Source organism: Argentina silus (assembly GCF_951799395.1).
Source record: "Argentina silus genome assembly, chromosome: 16".
Taxonomy (NCBI): Eukaryota; Metazoa; Chordata; class Actinopteri; order Argentiniformes; family Argentinidae; genus Argentina; species Argentina silus.
In genome coordinates this window covers 17,554,152-17,578,832 of record NC_139670.1, presented here as the reverse complement: position 1 = coordinate 17,578,832, position 24,681 = coordinate 17,554,152, and the positions used below count along the sequence as shown (strand labels likewise).

Here is a 24,681-nt window from a genome sequence, read left to right as displayed (position 1 = left end):
CCCCACACACAGGCATGCACATAGCCATGCCGGCAGACGCAAAGACACATACAGACACAGACACAGACACACACACACACCACACTTACACTACACATCCGAGTGATCCCTCTCTGTGTTTTACTCACATATCAGTTGGTGTAATACATGCTGATGGACAATTCCACAAGTAGGGTAGGAAGAGAGAGAGATACAGCGAGTTTTATAAAGGGAGAAGAAGAAGAGAAGTGTCCGGTGCTCATGCAGTCACTACTGTGACCCATCAGCCAATGGGTTTAAATATGGCCACAATGGCCCATTGATGTCCCATCTTACTCAGCCTGAGGTTTAGGTTCAGGGTTCAAAGTTCAGCATGGTTGCATTAGTGCATTGAGGTCATGGATGATGTCAGCTTAATATGACCAAGTTACCAAACCTCAAACTACCTGTGGCAATAGATGACCATTTCGAAAATTTGCACTTGACCCCATCTGGAATAATTAAAAGGTCAAAAGCTGCCAAATTAAACATTTATTTATCACAGTTTTCCATCTATTTGCATTAGGTTGAATCTTTGGTCATCTTCGGAAGCAAAACTATGTCAGTTTTGTTTCCAAAGATCACTTACGACTGTAATACAGAGCCCTCATTTTGCATGAGCCCCTTATCTGCTAAAAACTAATCTTTCCTGCTCTGTTTTTCCCCCCTTTAATTAGAGGTCTCACAATTTACAAATGTCTAGGCAAAACATTTGAAAAACAATTAACAAACTTCCAAACAACTCAGCAGTATCATATACAAAAAAACAGCAATAACAACTAAGGGAGACCTTAACAGTTTTGTCAGTTTTGTCAACATCAATAAGACTTTTAAATGAGCACTTGATTGAACGTTGTATACCGTAGGACTATTTGTCATTAGTATCTGTATTTGTAATGTCCTGTGTGTATTGTGCTGTTATGTATTTATTGTATTTTACTGTCTGACCGATTGCCACACTTGAAGTTCTCCTTGGGAAAAATCTAAAATCAAGTTATTTTATTCAATTTTAAATAATCTTCATAAAGAAAAAGTGCAAGAATTAGCTGCATTACTTCCCTCATCCCTAATGTGCAGCATTTTCTGTGTCCGCAATCAAATCTTAAACTTAACTTAATAGCTTTTAGTGTCTGTTTTATTGGTTCTCCTTTCTTGTTTTGCTCCGGAGATGTACATAAAAAGCTATTTGCTAATAGAATTAATGCAGCACATTTAGGCCCTGTTCAAAATTAGACACTGATCTGTCAAAGGACTGGTAAGACTGGTCAAAACAGGAAAATACTGCCTGTGAAAAAATTATAAACTTGGGGCCTGATTCACTAAGTGTTTAATATTTTGTATTTCATTTAAATTTCAAGTTTTTTCAATACAATATTTAACACCAAAAAACAGAACTGAAATGGAACATGAAACTGTCTTCATTTGTGTTTTATTTAAATTTCTCCTTAACCTTATTTTTTAAATTTATTTTTTACCTTTTGGCTCTGATAATAATAATAATAATGCATTTTATTTGGAGGCGCCTTTCAGGTCACCCAAGGTCACCTTACAGAAAAGAAGTAAAAGCAAAAGCATGACATCAATCATTAAAAACAAAACAAACAACACATCAAGATAAAAACAAGTGAAGTGCAGAGTGTCCAATTTATAGATAGTGATTCCTATATTTAATTTCCATTGACTATTAACTAGCCTGTACTGTTAAGTTATCAAAGTCATAAACAAACATTAGAAGTAAAATATGAATTTCAAAATGTTACAATTGTAATATGACACCATGACAGTTGTACAATGTCGTTTTATTGATCTGAACTACATTTTGGCTACAACCTGCACTAATCATGACAGATATACTCAGGGTATAATGAGTATCATGATACAGTAGGTCAGTGTTTAAAAGGGTCATAATGCCGTCGCAACAATGGGCTACCTCAATGCCACTGCTGCGTCAGACACAAGTTGTGAAGTGCTGCCCAAAGCCACCACAAGGTGGTGACAAAAGCTTTAAAGGATGTTTGAAAAGATCCATACTTTTGTTACATTTACATTTATGGCATTTAGCAGACGCCTTTATCCAAAGTGACTTAGAACAAATACATTTGTTTAAGTAAGTGAATCATCTATCCATCAGTCATCATAAGATAAAGTAATCAATGCACAGACCAGGGGCCATTGGCAGTCACAATGCTAGAAGAAGGAATTTATTTATTTTTATTTTTTATTAACAGGAGAGGAACTTGTACAGGCTGGTAGTGTGGGTGAAGAGGTCTTTAGGAGGGACCGTTAAGATGTAGTCTGAAGAGATGGGTCTTCAATCTACGCCGGAAGATTGGTAGTGAATTTATACTGTTTGTATAAATTACTGACAGTGCTGACATTATTGGTGTCCTCCAAATAATCACAAAAATAAAATGAGAGAGAGAATGGTTTATGATTGCAGAGCTTTGCCTTATCAGCTTGCCTTATCACAGTGTTTCTCAATGTGTGTGTGTGTGTGTGTGGGGGGGGGGGGGTCGCAGGGAAATGGGATGGGAGAGAGAAATTGTAGTGGGGAAAAAATCAATGTGGTCAACTACATCAAAACAAGACTGATGAAACCTTTTTTCCGCATTGTGTGCGGAGATGGGTGCAGAGTACACTGCTGTGCTGTTTCACAGTGAGTCCCGATGGCTCTCTCGTGGAAAGGTGCTGTCCAGGGTGTTTGTGCTGAGAGATGAGATCAGAATGTTCCTGGAGGAAGGGAATGAACTTGCAAGCAACTTTATAGATGAAGAGTTCCTCATGAAACTGGCCTATCTGAGTGACATGTTCGACAAGCTTAATGAGTTGAATCTCCAGTTGTAGGGCACCAACACACACCTGCCACAGCTGACAGACAGGATACATTCCTTTACTGGAACCTGAATATGTGAGGCAGGAGACTTGAGCAGGGAAACATTGACTCATTTGACAATCTCAAGTCATTCATTGAGACCAACAAGCTGCAGAACAGAGTGCTTCCGTGTGTGTGAGATCACATCTCAGCCTTGAAATCGCATTTCAACAAATACTTCTCTCTGGATGACACTACCAAATATGACTCGATCAGAGACCCATACTGTTCAGCACGGAGGAAGAGGAGAAGTACATAGAGCTGACATCTAACTCAACAATGAGGATGCAGTACACATCCAGGACCTTGGCTGGGTTCTGGATTGGAGTGGAGCAAGAATTCCCCTCATTGGCCAGAGAGCAGTGGCAGTACTACTGCCTTTTGCCACATCATATCTCTGTGAGATAGGCTTTTTTGCTGTTGCCTCCATCAAATCAAAATACAGATCAAAACTGAACATTGAGAATATGCTGAGAGTAGCAATCTCAAAACAACAACCCCGCTTTGAGAAGATTTGCAAGTGAAAACAAGCACACCTAAGCCACCGAATGTGTAGAATAGTAATAAGGTGCAAGGAAGATCAGTAAGTTCTGTGTAGGCTTTTTTCAATTCATGATTTCCACAAGGAGAATAGGAATGTGTAACATAGTAAAACGGCTTTTTTCAATCCATGATTTCAACAAGAAGGATAGGAATGTGTAAGATAGGAATATGGTGGTATTTTTTATGTTACTTAATTACTTACTGTTAATTTTCTCTCCACAATTTAACTATTTTTAACTATAAAAAAGTTTACCTATAATTGCATCTTTGTAATGTTATTTATATAAAGAAAATGCCGGTTTGTACAACTATGCAACAAATACAATTCATTTTACCAAGAAAGATGGGGACGGTGTCGTGGAGGGGGGGGTTCTAAATTATTTTCAATTACCAAATGGGGGCCTGACTGAAAAGGTTTGGGAACCACTGCCTCATCAGATAGATTGCCAAAATCTATTTTATTATAGCAGATCAGCTCATGAATTACAGAGATGGAAATGTTTTAAAGATCAGGTTATCTTAACAAGGACCAAGCACTGGGACCAACTTGTGTTTTTCGAATATGTAAAGTGTAGCCAACATTAACTGTTTCATTCAACCATGCCAACCCCTCAACTTCCAAAACAATGTGCAGGGTCAATGTTGTAGTGGATGTAGGAATCACTGATAACCAGTTTCCTAGCTAGCCAGATCACATAGGTAACAGTAGCTAACGGTGTTGTTTCTTATGGATTGTACGGTAGGTGCAGCATCATCTGCTCACAACTGTGATCTGAGCTCTCACACCGTGTTTCACGGAAACATTCTAAAATTCGCCGGTTTCGTATTGGTCTTGGCAAATGGTGTGTTTTAGATCAACTGAAAACTTTGATAAAGCGACTATGGTCTTCATGTGGTCCTCCGGGGTTTTCTGTTTGTAGATCCTAGGGTGGGGGTTCGGACACACACAAACACACACACACACACACACACACACACACACACACACACACACACACACACACACACACACACACACACACACGCCATATGGACATCACTGATATGCCATTGACATTTTCGATCACCAGTGATAACACATCAGTCTTTTTCCCATGACCCCTTTTTCTTTCTAAACGATTAACAGCTTTGACATTGTTGTTGTTGTTGTTGTTTTTCAACCCAACACAAGTAGTTACAATTCAAGCCGTTGCAAACACATACAAAGCGTAGGATTTTACAGCCGCTGCCGTCAGGAAAACGCCTCCGCTGTCATGCAGCAAAAACAGAGAGGCTAAGACTGAGTTTCTTCCCACATGCCATCAGAATTGTCAACGATGACCCCACCAGTGCCCCCCTCAAGTCACTCACACATGCACTGTCATTCTAACACATATGCACACACATAATCATCCATCTGCTATTTATATTGCTTACTGGCTATACTGTTCATATTGTTTATACTGTTTATACTGTCCATACTGTATATTTTTTAGTACTTCTATTTTTATTTTATTGTATTTTAAAACTTATTGTGTTGTTGCACTACTCTGTGGCACTGTCACTTTTGCATTTCACTGTATACTTGTATGCACGTGACAAATAAAGAAATCTTGAAATCTTGAAATCTTGATATAACTATGTTTGAATTCACTCATGTTAAATTTGTTTTGTTATATACAGTACTACTTACAGTACGGTGACAAAATGTTCCACTTTGTTCCCAAAATAACTTCAATAGCCTCATATCAGTATGATGAATGCAGTTATGCCAATAATGATTCTTTGAACTGGAAGCTCTTACAAGCCTACTCTCGAATCAGAGTTAAAAGTGTGTTCTGTCTTGCTACACTGTTTCAAGGATTGTTCCAATGGTTATGTCATATACTGAGACATTTTTTTGTCAATGGTCTAAATTGTAGTAATAACTGGTAGAACAATTTATCTGTTATCCTTTTAAGAGTAACAGCTGATTCTTACTTATTTGCTCTCCATGGTTGACAACAATTGTTTATCATTGTAACATCACATACCTGGCCTACACACACACTTACAATTCAGTCAAACTTCCTCGTTCACTAGTCCTTGCATGCTGGCCTATTTTAAGCCTCTTTCCACTGATCAACCTCTGTAGTAGTGGGGCCCAAACTATAGTATGGCCCCTTGGTGGGTGGGGTGTGGGTTAGGGAAGGGTGATCATGGTTGGGATAGCCCTCTTTTTGAGCCAGATGTGGATGGGCGATAATGTCACATTCCCCCGGACAGAGGATTATCCGACCCTACCCACCCACCAAGGGGCCCCATAGTTTGGGCCCCTCTACTCCACACAGTGGGCTATGGGGGTGGAGCGGTGGGGTTTTACCGTTTTGGAGACACAGGCTGTGGTCCCCAACCACTCATCTTGAGACAGCTTACCCTAACCCCATTCCATGCAATTATGCAACACTGACTGACTTTAGATCAGTGCTTATGGGCAATGTCGATTTGCACTGTTTAGTGAGGGGTACCCTCAGGGTGGGTGTTGTCCATTACACTCACAGACCACAGGCCTACAACCTGTGAGTCGCATGAACGTCCTGGCACCACGCCATATCTGGAATACCTCTCCTCAGGTAAGATGGAATCATATCTCTCTATTTATTTCCTGCACTTTTGTTCAGCTGTGAGTTCAGTGTCATGTAGAGAAACATGCAGGTAAAGCTGTGAATCCATGATGTGTCCATGTGTATTATAACAAATATGTAAACACATTGACGGAGAACTCTGGCCATAAAATCTTTGTTATAATACACATGGACACATCATGGATTCACAGCTTTACCTGCATGTTTCTCTCATTACAACATCAGATCAATATACATTTCAGACAAGTGAAGAGTGATTTGAAGTACTGTATGTGTGTGTGTGTGTGTGTGTGTGTGTGTGTGTGTGTGTGTGTGTGTGTGTGTGTGTGGGTGTGGGTGTGTGTGTGTGATGACTAGGGCGGGGACAAAATTTGGAGCTGAGCTAAATTACGCTGTGCAACAGATGGACCAATATTAATAATAGGTATTAATAAGTATTAATAATATTAATAAGTACTATTTTATTCTAGTAAATGTATGGCAATGAATGCAGACTAATCTGAAATGTGTTCTGTGTGGATATTTGTTTTGGATTTATATTGGATATTTATTTTTTACCAAAACAAGCCAAACATTTTACAAGATTTGGTAGAGATTTGGTAGTCAAAAATGTGCAGGCTGAATCCCAAAACCAAGGCAGTCTAAATTGAATTGTGAAAGGATGCCACCTTTGCATGAGTATTACAGTTTTATCTGTATTCCATTTGTGGGCTTCTCATTACTCTCATATCTGCCTTTAGATATACAGTATGCAAGATTTTTGATTGAGCAACTGATAACAAAAACCTCAACATCCTTGTTCTCAAGACAAAATGATCATCATTAATTCACAGCTTTCTATTTTACAACCAAACGTTTCTATTTTGTACATTTTATATGTTTGTTCCATGACTTATCTCCACCATCAAGGGACAGATAAGTGAAAAGATAATTCAGACAGAGCCCCTGTGCAGTGTGTGTTCAACACAGATAAGGGGCTCTGTGTCAAAATAGATCCCATGCCTTTGAGTAGCACTTGAGAAAATGGTTGTCTCACTTTGAATTCCGCTCTTTGTTGTACCATGATGTATTGCAGGTACAGGTTATGTTGAAATACTGCTGACTTATCAAAAGTGACAGACTAGAGGACTACAGAAACACATGTCGATGACTACTGACCTCTCACTCAGGGCGGTAAGTCATGTGAACAGGTGTAATAAATACAATTGATGGTATAAAAACACCTCAAATTATTTTTGTATCGATGATATATCTTTGGTGTGACTGATTGGGTTGGAACCCAGGTTATCTACACATCACTATACTGTGTTAGCCCACCGAGCTAAAGCCTAGACAGCAGCATGGAGTTGATACTGAGAATGCAGGCCTACATGGACTGTAAGTTCATTGACATAAATGTAACTCATCCCCTCTGTCCCCGATCTCTGTCTATCCCTCTTTCTCTCTCATCCATCTCTCTTTCCTCAGAGCAATGACATGGCCTATGAGGAACGGGACTCCTCTCTCTCCATACCTTTCAGAGGGTAAGTTACTGTATCCCTCTCTTCTCCTCAATTCTCCTCTAGGCATGGCGGCAACACCACCACCCTACTCTCCGTTGATGGTGCAAATCCCCTGATTCATGCACATACACTTCTGTCCTTTTGAATCGCGGTAGCCAGAAAAAATGCCCTACCATTCATAATTCGGCAAGTGCACTCCAATATGGCACAATAAGGACTGACGTTACATGCTGTTGCAAAACCATCCTCTCTAAATGCTTATTTGCAATCCAGAAGAGACAACCGGCCATCAGTCAATTTAGCGCACGCTAAAAAAAAGATCAACCATTACAAGTTTGTGAACTCAAGTTGTACATATTTTTGAAAGTTAGATGTGTAACTCATCGATCCTGCTTCGTGATAAGCCCCTCTGGTCCCTTGTCATGCAGGTCTCAATTTGGTGATGGTGGCAGCTATGATGACCTGCAGGAAGGAAGGGAGGAAGAGAAGGAACAGGGTAGAGACTCCTTCATCCAAAGGTTCACCATCTATCCGGATCTTGAAGGTGAGCAGGGCAGCCCAGTAATCCTAGCCTTTGTTTATTCCAAACAAGGCCAATGAATGTGATAAGATGGTGGTGGGATAATGACACAGTCCGACTGGTTGCTCGTTATGAAGTGAAGGTATTTACTATCAATATTATGGGTGAAATCAAGAACACACTGGCCCTGAGTGCTAGCAAGTGTGGGGTAGGAGTGGATATCACTGTGTGTGTGTGTGTGTGTGTGTGTGTGTGCGTGTGTGCGTGCGTGCGTGCGTGCGTGCGTGCGTGCGTGTGTGCGTGTGCGTGCGTGTGCGTGCGTGTGTGTGTGTGTGTGTGTGTGTGTGTGCGTGCGTGCGTGTGTGCATGTGTGCGTGTACGTGTGTGTGCGTATGTGTGCGTATGTGTGCATCAGTGCATGTGTGTCTATGAACGTTGTGGTGTTGATAAAGCCCAAAAATATTGCATCGAGGAGTCATTCGCTTGTCACTGTGGGTTGGGTTGGCGAGTGTATGGTGCAGGTAAGTTTGATCTCTCCTCTTAAAATGACTATTACGGCAATATAATTACAATGAAATAACTAGTCTTATATGCTATTGTGATGATGTTACGGCTAACTATACTAATGTTAATAGCATGAAAAACCTAAATATTGTGCTTGCCAAAAGATGAAAATGATCAACAATGCAAATGCTTCTGTATACTCAAATGAGCTATTCATAGCTTATGAAGGTGATGAGGAAGGAGATAATAAGGCATGGCAATATGAAGATTAAATTAAATTAAATGACATCAGAATTAATGTCATATTTAGATAATGAAGAGAGCGTGCTGAGGGTACAATAACTGGACTAAATCTTTTTTTTTATTTTTGGAAAAATATATAATATGTAAATCTTTATATATGTAATAGCTCAGGATCATTATGAGAAGATATAAGACATTTGTTTGCAGTCAACAAGTTTAACAAGTCGTATAATGCATCAGGCCGGGTGGTAGAACCACTACATTAGATTGGCATTTGATTTTCTAGGAGCGGGCCCGTAATTCATCACCAACATGTCAATATTTCATATAAGCCCCAACGTGATGATGTGGTGTTATATTTTCTGCTTTAGAGTGAAACAGCCATTATACATGAGCCATTATATGCAAGTACGAAATAAAATCTCCAATGCCTAAAAACAACCCATGTTAGGATATCAATCAATCAGCTTATGCATTGCAAGTCACAGACAAAGGACACTTTGAATAAAACTGACTTGTGTCTCAAACGCTGAAAGTCATTGCTTGTGAATAATTTTAAAGGCTACCCCATGGACAACTGATGTTGTACAACGGTTGTGAAAGTATTGTTTTTTTTAATTATTTTTTAAACAAAATGCAAATGCTTGAGCTCTGTGGCTTTTTGCACTGTTGGATTGAAATTGTTATTTGATGGTTGTTGGTTAGTCACATGTTGGCTGGAATGAACAGTTCATTAAAAATATATGTATTTAAATAGTTTATTAAAACTTGTATTGCTTGGGTTTTACTTGAATCGTGCTTTAATTATCTAGTACCATTGCTTCTATCATGTTAAATGTAGGCTACTGCTGTTTATTTATTGTTTTCCTATTTCACTTTTCCTCTATTGTACTATTGTTTCTCTGACTTTTATGTACAGCACTTTGAGCTGCAGTCTCTATTATTATTAGTTATAATTAGAAGTTGTTATGTGATTGCAACATTGACTTAAGGTTGTCATTTGATGCTCATCCTCTAACGTTGCTGCATGATTGCACATGGGTCTTAACATTGGCAGTTGACTGTCTAAGTAAAATAACATGAACTTCACAACCAAATGGAAACAACCAAATGGAAACTTTATTAATTTTGAATTTGAATTTTCAAAATCTAAAAAAAGAGATTCAACTGCAATCAGAGTATGCCAGTTCTGATAGAGAATAATATTGGTCCTTTTAAAAAACATATGGAATTCACTTCAGAAATGTGATGTTTTAAATTGTCTTAAATTATTTTTGAATGGTATTAATGTTGCAGAGGTGATTTGGAATCACACTCTTGTGATGAAGTAGCCCTGCCTGCCACTTCTAAACCAAGATGTAGCCCTCACACCACGAGGATGTCCTCTTGGTTTTACGTTTTATGTCTGTGGCATCCATGCGAAAGGTCCCCTGTTCAAACCCTGCCGGATACATACATTTAGTCCTTACATACATCTGGTCCATACATAAATCTGGTCCACACATACATCTGGTGTCAGCTTGTCTGCCTTCCTTAGAAATGTGTTTTCTATTTGTATTTTGAAAATCCAAAATACATGTATGCAAAGAACTTTTTGGCACCAGTATGTTGTAGATTATTTTGATACATTGGTCTTTAGGGTATTTTGTATGTCTAGTCAGCCTAATCTGGTTCTCCTACCCTTTGCCTTGCTCTGTTTTGGAAATAATCCATGCTGTTGTCAGAGACAACTTCTATGCTCAGGTTCAGTCAAAGTTTTGTGGATATAGTGACAGGACCTAATAGACTTTATGTATTATGTGTCATTGGCATGCATACACACATGCATACACCCATGTATACATTTGTATACATTTTGTGATGTATGTACATACAATATACCCTCTGATTCACTCACTAAGGTATAAAAGTCATAAAATAATACAAAATCCTCCCCTCTTTTTTATGTCCTAGCTGCCCTGAACGTGAACACCAACGCCAACCCCAGAGGACAGTACCAGGTAAGAAGTCACACTTCACTTGTGTACTGTAAGCTGCCCTTGAAAAGCATATTGTATTCACTTCATTTGGCCCTTACTTGACCATAAAATTTTAACTTCAAGACAGACAGATACACAGACGGACAGACAGAAAGATTGAGTAAACACACACACACGCATGCACACACACACACACACGCACACGCACGCACACGCACACACACGCACACACACGCACACACGCACACACACACACACACACACACACACACACACACACACACACACACACACACACTCCTGTCCTTTGAAGCTCTTGACCAAAACACACACCTCGCACACGCCGTGTATTGACAGTCCAAACATGCCCAAAGAGTTATCTGTCACACCGTAAACAACCAGCGGGCCAAAGCTTAGAGACAGTGGGCCTTGCCACCATGTTTACGTTTTAGACACCACCCTGCCATCCATCCATGTTGGTGCCTGGGTGACCGAGCTCTTCTCCCTCTTTCTTCATGCCTGGTGGATCTGTGTCTGAGTTGTGTGGATGAGTGACAACGGTCATTGGTCTGCTGGGGGACAAAGGAAATGTGGGACATCCAGCCCTCAACACTGAGACCCTGGCTTCATTTCGCCACTCTGACACCATGCCTGTTATCCTTATATTGCCATTGGAGTGGATACCCAAATTATAGACGCAATGTGATTGGATCTTCCTTGAACACAAAAGACAAAATTTATTGGCATTGGAGTGGATACCCAAATTATAGACGCAATGTGATTGGATCTTCCTCGAACACAAAAGACAAAATTCTATAGAGCCTGAGAAAGCTCTTCCCTCCCTTGTTTTTAATTTTCGTCCTATAGTTGTTCACGGACACTAGCTAGTTAGTTAGAATATAGCAATGGAGATGTCTAGCAATCTAGAATACTCTACAGATTCTTTTTTATTGTAGCTTGATTTTAACAATGGTGTTTGATACCATTCCTTATTCCCTTCCATGCATGACAATGAGCCCGTCCTACAATTTCTGCCTCCACCAGCCTCCCCTGCTATAGTACATATTCACATGTATGTATTACACAAGTCCAAATTGCCCACCCAACTGACACTTCAGGCAGGCTCAAGCAAACACTCAAAGTACTTGAAAAAATTCAAATACTATTCCAACCCAGGTCTGACCATGTCTACTTTTTAGGCCTACGTAGAGCTGAGCGAGCTGATGAAGGACCAGAACCAGCAGGGCTACTGGCAGGAGACGGGCCGATGGGTGGGCTACGAGGAGAATTACGACCCCGAGGCCGGGGGCTGGGGACCCTCACACATCTCCTACCTCACCTTCAAGAGCCTCATCCAGCTGCGCCGCACCATGAATACAGGTCAGACCAGCACAGAGACAGATCAGACCAGAACAGAGACAGATCAGACTAGCATAGAGACAGATCAGACCAGAATAGAGACAGATCAGACTAGCATAGAGACAGATCAGACCAGCATAGAGACCGATCAGACTAGCATAGAGACAGATCAGACCAGCATAGAGACAGATCAGAGAAATCAAACTCAATTTTAGAATTCCTCCTCAACAAGAGGTAATCCCTGACATTAGATGGCATTAGACATCCTTTGGTTTGCTGTGATCCAATTGTGGACCCTGCATAAGTAATGGGACAGTGAGGCATTTGTTCTTCTTTTGGCTCTATACTATACTTTGAAATCAAACAATTACTATGAGGTTAACGTATAAATTATCTGATTTTATTTTGGTATTTGTGTACATATTGGTTTCACCATTTAGGAATGACAACACTTTGTATACATAGTCCCCCTATTTCGTGGCACCAAAAGTAATGGGACAATTGACTTGTTTCTGGTTAGTCAGGTGTGTTCCGATAATTTGTGCAGGCATTAAGAGAGCTGTCAATGTCTAGTATTGATTCTAGGCTTTGCGTTTGCCTTTGGAGTCTGCTATTGGTATCTCTCAACATGAGGACCAGAGAGACGTCAACGAAAGTCCAGGAAGCTATTATGAGGCTTAAATATCAGAAGAAATCAATCAGAAACATAGCCAAAACCTTAGACTTACCAAAAACAACAGTTTACAGTTTGAAAAGAAAGAAAGCACTGGTGAGCTCAGCGATTGCAAACAGCATGGAAGGCCAAGGAAGACTTCTACAAACAACTGTCCCACAGATCAGGAACACTCTCCAGAAGGTTGGTGTGAATGTGTCAGAGACTACCATGTGCAGAATACATCACAAGCCAAACTACAGATGCTTCACTGCTAGGTGCAAACCACTAGTTATCCTCAAAAAGGAGGATCAGGTTACAGTTTGCTAAAAAGTAGCCTGCAGAGGTCTGGAAAAAAGTATTGTGGACAGATAAGACGAATACTATGTACCTGAGTGATTGCAAGAGGAAGGTTTGGAGAAAAAAGTCTGCCCAAGATTTACATCATTTTCATTGGTGATGTAACTGCTGATGGCATACGGTAAGATGATGACCCCAAACATACTACCATAGCAACTAGGGAGTTTTTCAGGGCCTAAAAGTGGAAAGTCTTGACTGGCCAAATCAATCTTCAGATTTAAATCCAATTGAACATGCATTTTGTTTCCTGATGATAAGATTTTAGGCAAAAAGACCTAAAAACAAACAACAACTGAAGATGGCTGCAGTACAGGCCTGGCAGAGCATCACCAGAGAAGATACCCAGTCTAGTGCGGTCAATGGGTTGCAGACTCCAGGAAGCTATTGCACGCAAAGGATTGTCGACCAAAATTAATACTAAACATGAATGCTTCATTTGGACATTATATTAATCTGTATATGTAAATAGTTTTTGCCCTGAAAATAGGAGGACTATGTATAAAAAGTGTTATTATTTCTAGATATGATAAAAAAATACCACCAAAAAGCTAAGAATATATCCTTTAACCTCATAGTAATTGTTAAAATCCAAACTTTTGGAGTATAGAGCCAAAAGAAGAAAAAATGCTTCACTGTCCCATTACTTACACAGGGCACTGTATATACAGTGTTGGCTCAACCTATTATGGGGCCCTAAGCAAAACATGTCGAGGCCCACCACCCTGAATCCACAGACCACGCAACCGGTTTATTTCTTTTCATAAATTATCAAATGGCAATAATAAAAACAAGACATTATTGGAATAATAGGTCTGCAATAAAGACATTTTAATAAATAAATACAAATCATAGAATAAAATAATATAATATGTTACACAGGAACATCTGAGGAACCAAATGATGGCACACAGAGAGGGTAGGGTTTAGCCCGAAGGCATATTTAATAATATAGGGAGAAGGGTAGTGGAGAGAAGGAGAATCCGAGGGGGTCGTCAGATAGCCAAATGTTGTTGTTTTTTTAATAGCGTAATGGAATCAAATGGAAGTTTCTGAGTGACACCCAACACATTTACTAAGTTTTAATTTTTTTCACTGGTTGTCCCCTAGCAGTTGAGGAGAGATGATTATGTCATATAGGGAGAGATGGTAGTGTATATATAGTACCGTAAGGTTATTTAGAAGGATGTTTAAGAATAACTTATTATATTCTTCCCTTATTGAGAATACTACAATGTGCAATGTTTAGCTGATGATAACTATACAACCAAATTGTGACAAGCTTTGATCGAGTGAAGTTGACTCAAAGTTTGCACAGTCTTGATCTGGAGGCTCAAATGAGCAATATTGAATAGTCAACAAAACAAAAAAGAATTCCCTAAATTTGCTTAATTTTGCCGATATGACTACCCTACAAGCCCTTTGTCAATAGAACCAGTTTTGGCCGTATTTCTGTGTTGTCAGCTGGTTCTGCTTCTACGTGCATCCTGACATTTGCGTATGGGAAGCATCAGTTTCCTTCCATCAGGACCAGTTTGTCCCACTGTGACCCCTTGGATCACAACCACTCACCACAGTTAATTAACAGTTCAACCAGTCTCTCTTTTCCACATTCCCTTATCACTTCTTTCTCAATATTCCTTCCTTCCTCCCCCTTCCTTGTTCCACTCTTAATTCCCACTCTCTCTCTTTCTCTCTCTGCCTGTCTCTCACTGTCTCTCTTTTCATTCTCATTTGCTCCCTGAACCTGTCCCTCCTCATGTAACATTTACTGTGGTCATGTGGTCGTGTTCAGGTGCAGTGATGTTGGACAGGGCGGAGAGCAGTCTGTCGAGCATTGCTGAGAAAATGGTGGACGAGCTGGTCAAAAAGAAAGAGATTCGGCCTGGTGACCGAGATGGGGTGCTCAGATCATTGCTTCAGAACCGCAGGTACAGTCCCCCTGACATGTCTGAATCAGTTCGTCAGTCTAGCTTTCCTGGGTTGGGTCCTGGGTATTTGGGTTAGAGTGGACCTGTGAAGACCTTTAATGAGGTGTCCCTCTCTCCCCAGCCAAACAACTAGCCCGGAGGGCCAAGCCCTGACCGCTGGGACGGAGATGCAGACCTTCTCAATCAAAGAGAAGGTAAGTCCAACAGTCGTGTGTGATGGGATAAGCCAACCAGGAGCCACCCAAAGCAGCTACACAGATAGATCAGAGATACCGATTTCATTCAACATGAAGACAAATTTCAGACCATTTGGGAGTTAAGTGCTTATATTGACGTCTGTTTCATGATTCCTCAGAGAGATGCATCAGACACTGTAGAGGCCTCCATGGTTCTTGTAGGTGAGTGGAAATCTGCCATTAACAGCATTTCAATCTTCTGCACTGATGTTGTTTCCTTTGTTCAATGAAATATATACCAGTGTGTGTCCCTGCCTGCCTGCTATGTGTGTTTATGTCTTCCTGTGTGTGTGTGTGTGTGTGTGTGTGTGTGTGTGTGTGTGTGTGTGTGTGTGTGTGTGCTCATGTCTGTCTGTGGATATCAGGAGCTCTGGACTTCCTGGAGAGACCCACGGTGGTGTTTGTGCGTCTAAAGGAGGCGGTGGTCCTGGATATGGCCCTGGAGGCCCCCGTGCCTGTGCGCTTTATCTTTGTACTGGTGGGGCCCAGCAAGAGTGACATGGACTACCATGAAACTGGCCGTGCCATGGCAGCACTCATGGCCGACAAAGTGAGTCATCAAAAAAAGTGCAAGCTTCCCAAAGTACACCATCTGCTCAACTCACAGTTCATTACGACACCACTGGACTTCAACGATTTTATTCTGTCAAATGAAAAGCTCAAAAAAGTTATTGTCCATTCAGGATACATTCAATTTGTCTTAGGCTTCCATGACACACACTCAACCACAAACACAATGTACATAACATGCTCGACATCCATAAACATTCTCAAATCCCCTGTTTATTCCAGGTGTTTAACCAGGCAGCGTTTCAAGCCCAGAGCGAACGGGAGCTTACAGATGCGGTGGCTGACTTCATGGACTGCAGTATCGTGATTCCACCCACTGAGATCCAGAACGAGTCCATGCTCACGTCAATCATCGGTTTCCAGAAGAAACTGTTACAGGAGAGACTCCGCCCCTCCGACCCCCTGCTGCGCCTGGATGTCAAGCCACAGAGCTGTGGGTGGACGCAATTTACATACACTCATGCTGACACTCACTTATTCCACAAAGTCACAAAAACATTGTGTATTGTTTGAATACTGTACTCACTCATGCCAGAAAATGTCAACATTCAAATAAACTCAAGCACTTAAAGTATAGCACAGCAATTCATATTTTTTTCATCTGATTCAAGTCTTACTGAATATTCTGAAGTGGAATATACAGTCTTTTTAAAGTCAGAATACAGTATTTAGATAATTTTACTTTTTCCCAGCTTCCACCAAATCTGGGCCTCCGCCTGAGGACCCTTTGGTCCGTACCGGCCGGCCATTTGGCGGGATGATACGAGACGTGAAGAGACGCTACCAGCACTATATGAGTGACATCACAGACGCACTCAATGCTCAGGTCCTCGCCGCTGTCATCTTCATCTACTTTGCTGCCCTCTCGCCTGCCGTCACCTTTGGAGGACTGCTGGGTAGCTTTTGTATTTATATTTTTGGGTGTATATATGAGTATATAGTGTGTAAAAGGGGTTAGGGTTACGGTTAGAAAGAGGTTTACGTGTGAGGATGTTCATACTATACTGTACATACAGCTGTGTGTGTATGTTCAGCTGTGTGTGTATGTGTCTCCATGTGTTAGGTATATGTATGTTTTCCTTCCTGTCAGTAATGCTGTGTTTGTGTATTCCACATTAAAGCCCTAAAGTGAGAAGCTACCCTTCTAACTGAAGAATGATAATCTCTTCTCTCATTTCCACCTCCATTCCTACAGCTGACAAGGTGGACAACATGATGGGGGTGTCTGAGCTCCTTGTCTCCACTTCTGTCCTGGGTGTCATCTTCTGCTTCATCGCCGCCCAGCCTGTCTTGGTCATTGGCTTTTCCGGCCCACTGCTAGTGTTCGAGGAAGCCTTCTTTGCAGTGAGAGACACCTCTGTAGCACTATAAACTAAAGTGCAACAAACATCACAGACAAACACTGATGTACCCTCGTATCCATGCAATGGTGTTATTACAGTTATCATTGTATCATGATCTATCATATTCATACAACATGATACTGTATCGATAGCGCTGTGTAGAACTTGCCCATTCAATTTGTCATTTTCATGACTGTGTTTTGTAGACTCGGGTTGTATTTCATGTCATACACATTAAATCACTGTTAGAAGGCTTATTATGAAATAGATTTTTTGTGAATAAGATATGCATATGCATGATAATGCCATTAACCACCAGCAACAATTTTGAATACCTCCCTCACCCCTTAGTTCTGCAAGTCCCAGGACATCGAGTACATTGTGGGCCGAGTGTGGGTGGGTGCATGGCTGGTGGTCATCGTGGTTGTCATTGTGGCCTTCGAGGGCAGCTTCCTAGTCCGCTTCATCTCCCGATTCACCCAGGAGATCTTCTCCATCCTCATCTCCCTCATCTTCATCTATGAAACCTTCGCCAAGCTGGGCAGGGTATACATCTTCCCCTCAATCATGCTAAAGATAAGGCCGTAAGATGATGTTTGCGGTCCTCAATATCAAATGAATGGGAAAGGTTTGTACAATCTAAATCCATCTACCCCCGATGACTTATTACTGTTCTATCTCTGACTCTAGATTTTCAAGGCCCACCCACTAATCCTGAACTACGAGCATCTGAATGAGACAGTTGACAACCCTTTCCGCATGGTGGTGAGCCATGACCACACCTACGACAACAGCTCGGGTAACACCACCACCCACACCATCATTCGTGACAGGTCTTACCCCAACACTGCTCTCCTCTCCATGTGTCTTATGTTGGGCTGCTTCTTCATCGCCTTTTTCCTCCGTCAGTTTAAGAACGGAACCTTCCTGCCTGGAAAGGTAAGTAATGCTGTGGTGGATGTTATTTGAGGGTTGCTTTTGCACTATTGACAATGATGATGAACATTTAAAAATGGTTACTTTTTTTCATATATATATATATATATATATAGTCAGCAGCATTTAAAAAGATAATTGTGAAATCAATGTGCATTGAGTATTCAGCCCAGAAACCTCACTTGAGGAACGTGCAACTTGAATGTGTGTGACTGCAATGATGTCAATGGGTATTTGGTACTAAGTGTATTTGTATTGAAATTCAGGGTAAATATGCTTTTTACCTCTCAGATCAGGCGCTTGATTGGTGACTTTGGAGTCCCCATTGCTATTTTCCTCATGGTTGTTATAGACATCAACATAGATGATACCTACACTCAGGTTAGTCCGCGTCTCAAACACGAGACCCCTTGTTTTTAAGAAAACTTGATTTTAACAAGACTAGATGTCTAAATAATAACCACAAATTGTTGTGAAAATATTTCCTGGATAGAAACTCGTGGTGCCCAAAGGCCTTACGGTGTCAAACCCAAGTGCCAGAGGATGGCTCATCAACCCTTTTGGAGAGCACAAGTCATTCCCTGTGTGGGTGATGTTCGCCTGTGTCATCCCTGCCTTTCTTGTCTTCATCCTCATCTTCTTAGAGTCTCAGATCACCACGTGAGTGGCAGTAGAGTCAGTTGTGAAATGAATAGTAACTGACGAAAATGTGTGTAAGTGGCACCAAACCACCTTATGTACAGTATCCTTGTTATGTTCAATACTGTACAGCGACTATGTTGATTCATGTTTACCTACCATTGCCTTCACCTAATTCACAATGAATCTTACCTCATCTCCCTTTAACATATGTAACCTACTATATCTCTCCTTCTGTGCACCTCTCATGTCAGTCTGATAGTGAGTAAGCCAGAAAGGAAGATGGTTAAAGGCTCCGGGTTCCACTTTGACCTGCTCATCCTGGTGGGCATGGGGGGCTGTTGTGCCTTATTTGGTATGCCATGGCTGAGCGCTGCCACAGTGCGTTCGGTAACCCACGCCAACGCCCTCACCGTCATGACCAAGGGGACCAAGCCTGAGATTGAGAAGGTGCTGGAGCAGAGGATCAGTGGGATCCTGGTGGCTCTGCTTGTCGGTAAGTGCCCTCTTCATTTGGCCTGTTAACTCTGATCTGTACTGTGCACACGTTTCCTTCTAAGAAGTAGCAAAACCCAACTTAATCTCATCATTATGGCAAAGTCCCTTTTTGTACTGTATCTGTTTGTTTTAGTTTTTTTTATATATTTCATATGTTTCACTGTGTTTACTCTTATTTCGTTCCTTTCATCTGTTTTTATTATTATTTTACCACTGTTTGTCGTTCGCTTATGAAATCATAATCTTAGTAAGTGAAACCTGTAAATCACTTTGGGCTGCAATATTATATGAATGGTACAATACATATACATTACTATACATTACCACACGAATAGACATAGAAGCTCTTGTAGCACCAGAGACTGTGGTCTGATGTATTCTGTTTTGATTCAATACTTTGTGTCCAGGACTATCCATTCTCATGGAGCCCCTCCTGAAGATGATTCCCATGGCAGCTCTGTTTGGGATCTTCCTCTACATGGGAATTACCTCACTCAACGGGGTCCAGCTATGGGATCGCATACTGCTCCTGTTCGTTCCCAAGAAGTACCACCCCAATGAGCCCTACGCCACTAGGGTAAACTGTCACCTGATCATTCACACAATATGCTGCTGTAGCTAAGGACTAGTTATGCCATGAGAATAAGCTTGATACAACATGTTCAGTTGCTTATCAGTGTGTCATGTACCACCATGTAACACTATGACATGGCAGTGTGACAATGACAAATTGCCATTGAAAAACAACTTAGGACTGAGCTCACTAAGTTCAATAACAATATTAATGGACTATTGCGCTTTTCATCCTCCCATTCTCTCTTTATCTGTTTATGGTTAAAAATAGTTTTCTCTGAACCATAATCTTAAAACGAGTTTTCTTTAAACTAACTCCAAATCTCCCTCCACTTGTTTGACACAGGTTAGTACGAGCAGGATGCACTTGTACACAGTCATCCAGATTGTGTGTTTGGTGGTCCTGTGGATCATTAAGTCCACCCCCATCTCTCTGGCCCTGCCCTTTGTCCTCATCCTTACCATCCCTCTCCGCATGTTCATGACCGGACGGTTCTTCACTGAGATGGAGATGAAATGTGTAAGTGCCGTAATGTGAACACCAGGGTAACCAGGGTAACACAGTGTACAGCACAGACACAGCATCCTGCTCCATGTCATAAACCAGTTTCACAAAATCCAATGGTTGACCCACACAGTGTCCCCATGGGATGGTTCTAATTCTTGGGTGTTTTGTTCTGATGTGTTTCAGTTGGATGCTGATGATGCTAAGGTGACTTTCGAAGAGGAGCCTGGACAGGATGTATACAATGAATCTCAGATGCCATTGTAGACATCTCTGTCCCTCAACTTTATAGTCCTTTATTTAGAACTGACAAAACTGAAAGTGATTTGATAGGATAATTGTTTAGTCTATTACTATATTAACTTATATATGACGTACATATTTTTGAGTGTTTTTGAAAATGTGAGGCCAAAATATGCCTTTGACATGACCCTTATATTTAAAATGTTCAGCTAAATATATATTACTGAAAAATGCAATTAATCTGCTGTAAATACATTTCATCCTCCAAACATTCACATTTTCATACTTTTGCTGCAAATAGCTCCTCCCTCCCAGTTTGGATTTGAAGGTTTTTTTTCAGACTGGGTTCACGATTTAGAAAGAACATTTTTTAAACATAGTCCCACTATTTCAGGCCTCCAAAAGAATTGGAAAAAATCATATAATATCCAAATAAAGTACTCATTAGTATTTGATCGACAATGCACAGTATGCGACCCATTGACACCACCAGACACTGGGTATATTCTCTGATGATGCTCTGCCAGGCCTGTCCTGCAGCCATCTTCAGTTATTGTTTGTCTTGAGGTCTTCTTGCCTAAAATCTTATCATCATAAATGCATGTTCAAGTCAAGTCAAGAACTTCCACTTTTTGGCCATGAAAAACTCCCTAGATGCTATGGCAGTATGTTTGGGGTCATTGTCTTAGTGTATGACGCAGTGCCACCCAATAAATGTGGAGGCATTTGCTTGTACACAAGCAGACAAGATGTTTCTGTACACTGTAAAATACATTCTGCTGCTGCTGTCAGCAGTAATATCATCAATTAAGACAAGTTAGCAAGTTCCTGTGGCAGCTATACATGCCCAAACCATAGCACCCCCTCCACCATGTCTCACAGATGAGGTGCTATGCTGGAAATCTGGGGCAAACTTTTCTCTTGCAATCATTCTGGTACATGATAATATTCGTCTTATCTGTCCACAAGAACATTTTCAGACATCTGCAGGCTTTTTAGCAAATTATAACCATGCTTTTTGAGGATAACTAGTGGTTTGCACCTTGCAGTGAATCTCTGTAGTTTGTCTGATGATGTATTTTGCGGATGGTAGTCTCTGACACATTCACGTCTACCTCCTGGAAAGTGTTACTGATCTGTGAGACAGTTGTTTTGGGGTTTTTCTTAATTCTTTGGTCATCCACTGTAGAAGTCTTCCTTGGCCTACCAGCCCATTTACGATTGCTGAGCTCACCATTGCTTTATTTCTTTTTTAATGATGTTATAAACTGTTGATTTTGGTAAGTCTAAGGTTTTGGCTATGTTTCTGATAGATTTTTCTGATATTTCAACCCCATAATGGCTTCCTTGACATTCATTGATGTCTCTTTGGTCCTCATGTTGACAGACACCAATAGCAAACTCCAAAGGCAAACGCAAAGCCTAGAATCAATACTAGACATGACAGCTCTCTTATGCCTACTCAAATTATGTGACGGAACACACATGACTAACCAGAAACACAGTCCATGAAATAGGGGGACTATGTATACAAAGAGTTGTAATATCTAAATGGTGAAACCAATCTGAAAAACGAAAACACTGAATTAAAGCTGAGGATCTCTACTTTAACCTCATAGTAATGTTTGATTTATGTTTGTGGTATGGGTCCAAACTGTTTGGAGTATAGAGCTAAAATAAACCACAATGTTTCCTCTTTCCAATTCTTATGGAGGGCACTGTATATAATCCCATTCACACTGAGTTAACTAGGAATTTAGTTAGTTCAAGATTCTATTCAGCAATTAGTGGGTCGATACCATTCACACCGAAGATGTAACCTAGGTCTTTGTATAGCAACGAACAAATGTTTACGTGCCATTGCAACATTTATAGCAACGCCATTGTACCGGTAAAAAGAAATTATGGAGCCTGAAATGGATGAAATGTTGTGATATATTTGCAATTTGGTATAGGACAAAAACGGAAGGCGACAAAAAAATGTTATTAGTCAAATTCAAAAGTTGAACTTCGCGTTTAACGCTTCGCGTTGCCTTGCGCGAAATAGTAACAAAGTGGCGGCAACTCATGATTGCGTGCAATGACATCAGTGGATTTTTAGCTTGTCTTATTCGCACCAAAATGGACCCATTAAATTAGTGGGTTTTTTACTAGGTCCGGAACTCAATTGCAATTGCTGGGGACTTTAGTGGGTAGACCCGTTCACTGTTCATTGTTATGAAGAAACCTGGGGAAACAGATCAGGTCTTCAGATGCTTCATGTTTAGTGTAAGCCCATGGAGACTGTTATGAATATTAAGAGCTTTGAAGTGAACAATATGTGAATACATCCAAGCCAAAATTATAAATGGAAGAAAATATGATATTTGGCGAATGGGAGAAATGAATTGGGGTATTGTGTGTTGTTTAATTTATAATGTTGGTATGTCTGACAGTATTGCCTTGCTGTTCTTGCTGCCTCTCTCAGGATCAACATAAATTAAAATGCTTCTGTAAATTGGGATGCAATTTCTTACTCTTTTGACCCTGACATTCTTAAAATTGGTAGCCGCAACACATCAAGTCAGTTGACATTTAATTTCAGTTGCCATTGCAAGATAAACATTTGTTGTAGTATTGTGATAGTATCAACAATTGTTCCCATTGTGTTTCCCGTTTGGATCCAGGTTTATTTCAGGTTATACTTGATTTGGATAATCCATCTATTGATTTTGAATAGCGCTTTTTACAAATACAATTGTTGGGAAACCAGAGAATTTGATGTGTTGCTAGTGTCTCCATAGTTCACCACCTTACGAATTGCAGAATGTGAACAAACTGGAGATCATACTGGGCGGGAATAGAAAGCCCAAATGTGGAAATTCAAACAGACGCGTTCACTAGGCTCGAAGCTTCGGGCTTTGAGCACTAGCTGGCCGCTAGTAAGACTTGGCATGCACTGGCACCGCTGTCGAAAAGCAGCTATTGATAACCCCGGTGAACATATGCTTACTCTGCAATTATGAAATAGGTGTTTGTATTTGTAATGCACATGCAGGCTCAGGGAAATGTTCACATCATGGGCCCCAATTCGCTTTCGCTAAAGAGCGCTGCCCAACACTACCCAGCAAACATTACGTCGATTGGCCTTTGAAATCGCGTCCATTTCTGCATCATGCACAATCTCATGCTTTGATTATGATTTCACCTAGTATATACATGGTTTGCAATGAAATTATATTGTGTCCGATTTTGGGTTATGGGACATAGCATAGCTGCTTATCTGGCAAGGTGGCTTATCCTAGCCTGACACCAGACATCAGATCTGTGTTCTGTGAATGAACGCCCACCTACCTCAGGTGTATGTAAATGAGGATTTCTTCAAAATAAAAGCGCCCACCTTAAACGGGTTTAAGCATTTAGAAATACTAAATATGGATAAAGGAACCACAACTTATATTTAACTATATCTGGAAATAAACATTTAATCCTCTCAATGTATTATTTGTGTTTTTAAGGGTTTGTAATTCTTCTAATATCCTAATTACCCATATAACACATAAAGGACTGTACCAAATCATTTTCCAAGGTCTAAACTTGATTTTTACTACCACTCTACTCAGCGGCACTTCTAGAATATGAATCAAGTGTGTTTCAACCATGAGGGGCGTCATAAAGAGTTTTGCTGGCCCTTTACTGTGGCCCAACTGTTCAAAGTGCCTCGTCTAGACTGCATACACATAATGGACTGTACACAAATAAAGGCTAAACTTGATTTGTTTACTACCATTTTACTAAAAATGCTGAAAACTATGTAAAATTGCATTAAATGCACTTACAGAAATCCACATTTTCCTGGGAGAAACCTCCCAGACCCTCCAAATTATGATCATGAATTTTAGAGCCAATGATTCGCACTTATGCACTTATAGTAACGATACAATTTATTTTGGGGGAGTGCACCGGCACTAAAGAATAGAATAGCGCCACCGAAAAGCTGACCTCGTCCCAAATCAAACTGTGTTGCTGATGACATGGCAATATCTTCAACCCTTGCTTTCATTCAGAGGGTGGCT

General features: G+C 40.7%; 1 protein-coding gene across 1 annotated transcript; it reads left to right on the top strand.

Annotated features, from left to right (window-relative positions):
- Positions 1–8,517: 8,517 nt before the first annotated feature.
- slc4a1b (solute carrier family 4 member 1b (Diego blood group)) lies at positions 8,518–23,127 on the top strand. Its single transcript, XM_083688122.1, has 18 exons — positions 8,518–8,579; positions 10,759–10,805; positions 11,984–12,164; positions 14,948–15,083; positions 15,205–15,277; positions 15,439–15,481; positions 15,685–15,869; positions 16,112–16,322; positions 16,582–16,785; positions 17,085–17,233; positions 17,584–17,778; positions 17,923–18,171; positions 18,460–18,549; positions 18,662–18,828; positions 19,062–19,303; positions 19,713–19,882; positions 20,225–20,398; positions 20,570–23,127. Exons 3-18 carry the CDS (start codon positions 12,008–12,010, stop codon positions 20,648–20,650), a joined length of 2,526 nt encoding a protein of 841 aa, XP_083544248.1. The 5' UTR covers positions 8,518–8,579; positions 10,759–10,805; positions 11,984–12,007; the 3' UTR covers positions 20,651–23,127.
- Positions 23,128–24,681: the final 1,554 nt, after the last annotated feature.

What these genes read in the sequence shown, in the direction of transcription:
- slc4a1b (XM_083688122.1), top strand. Translation starts at nt 12,008, where the DNA reads ATGAAGGACCAGAACCAGCAGGGCTACTGGCAGGAGACGGGCCGATGG. An exon ending in CCTTCTCAATCAAAGAGAAG is followed by an intron (nt 15,278 to 15,438) that starts GTAAGTCCAACA and finishes ATGATTCCTCAG; the next exon opens with AGAGATGCATCAGACACTGT. An exon ending in ATGAGCCCTACGCCACTAGG is followed by an intron (nt 19,883 to 20,224) that starts GTAAACTGTCAC and finishes TGTTTGACACAG; the next exon opens with GTTAGTACGAGCAGGATGCA.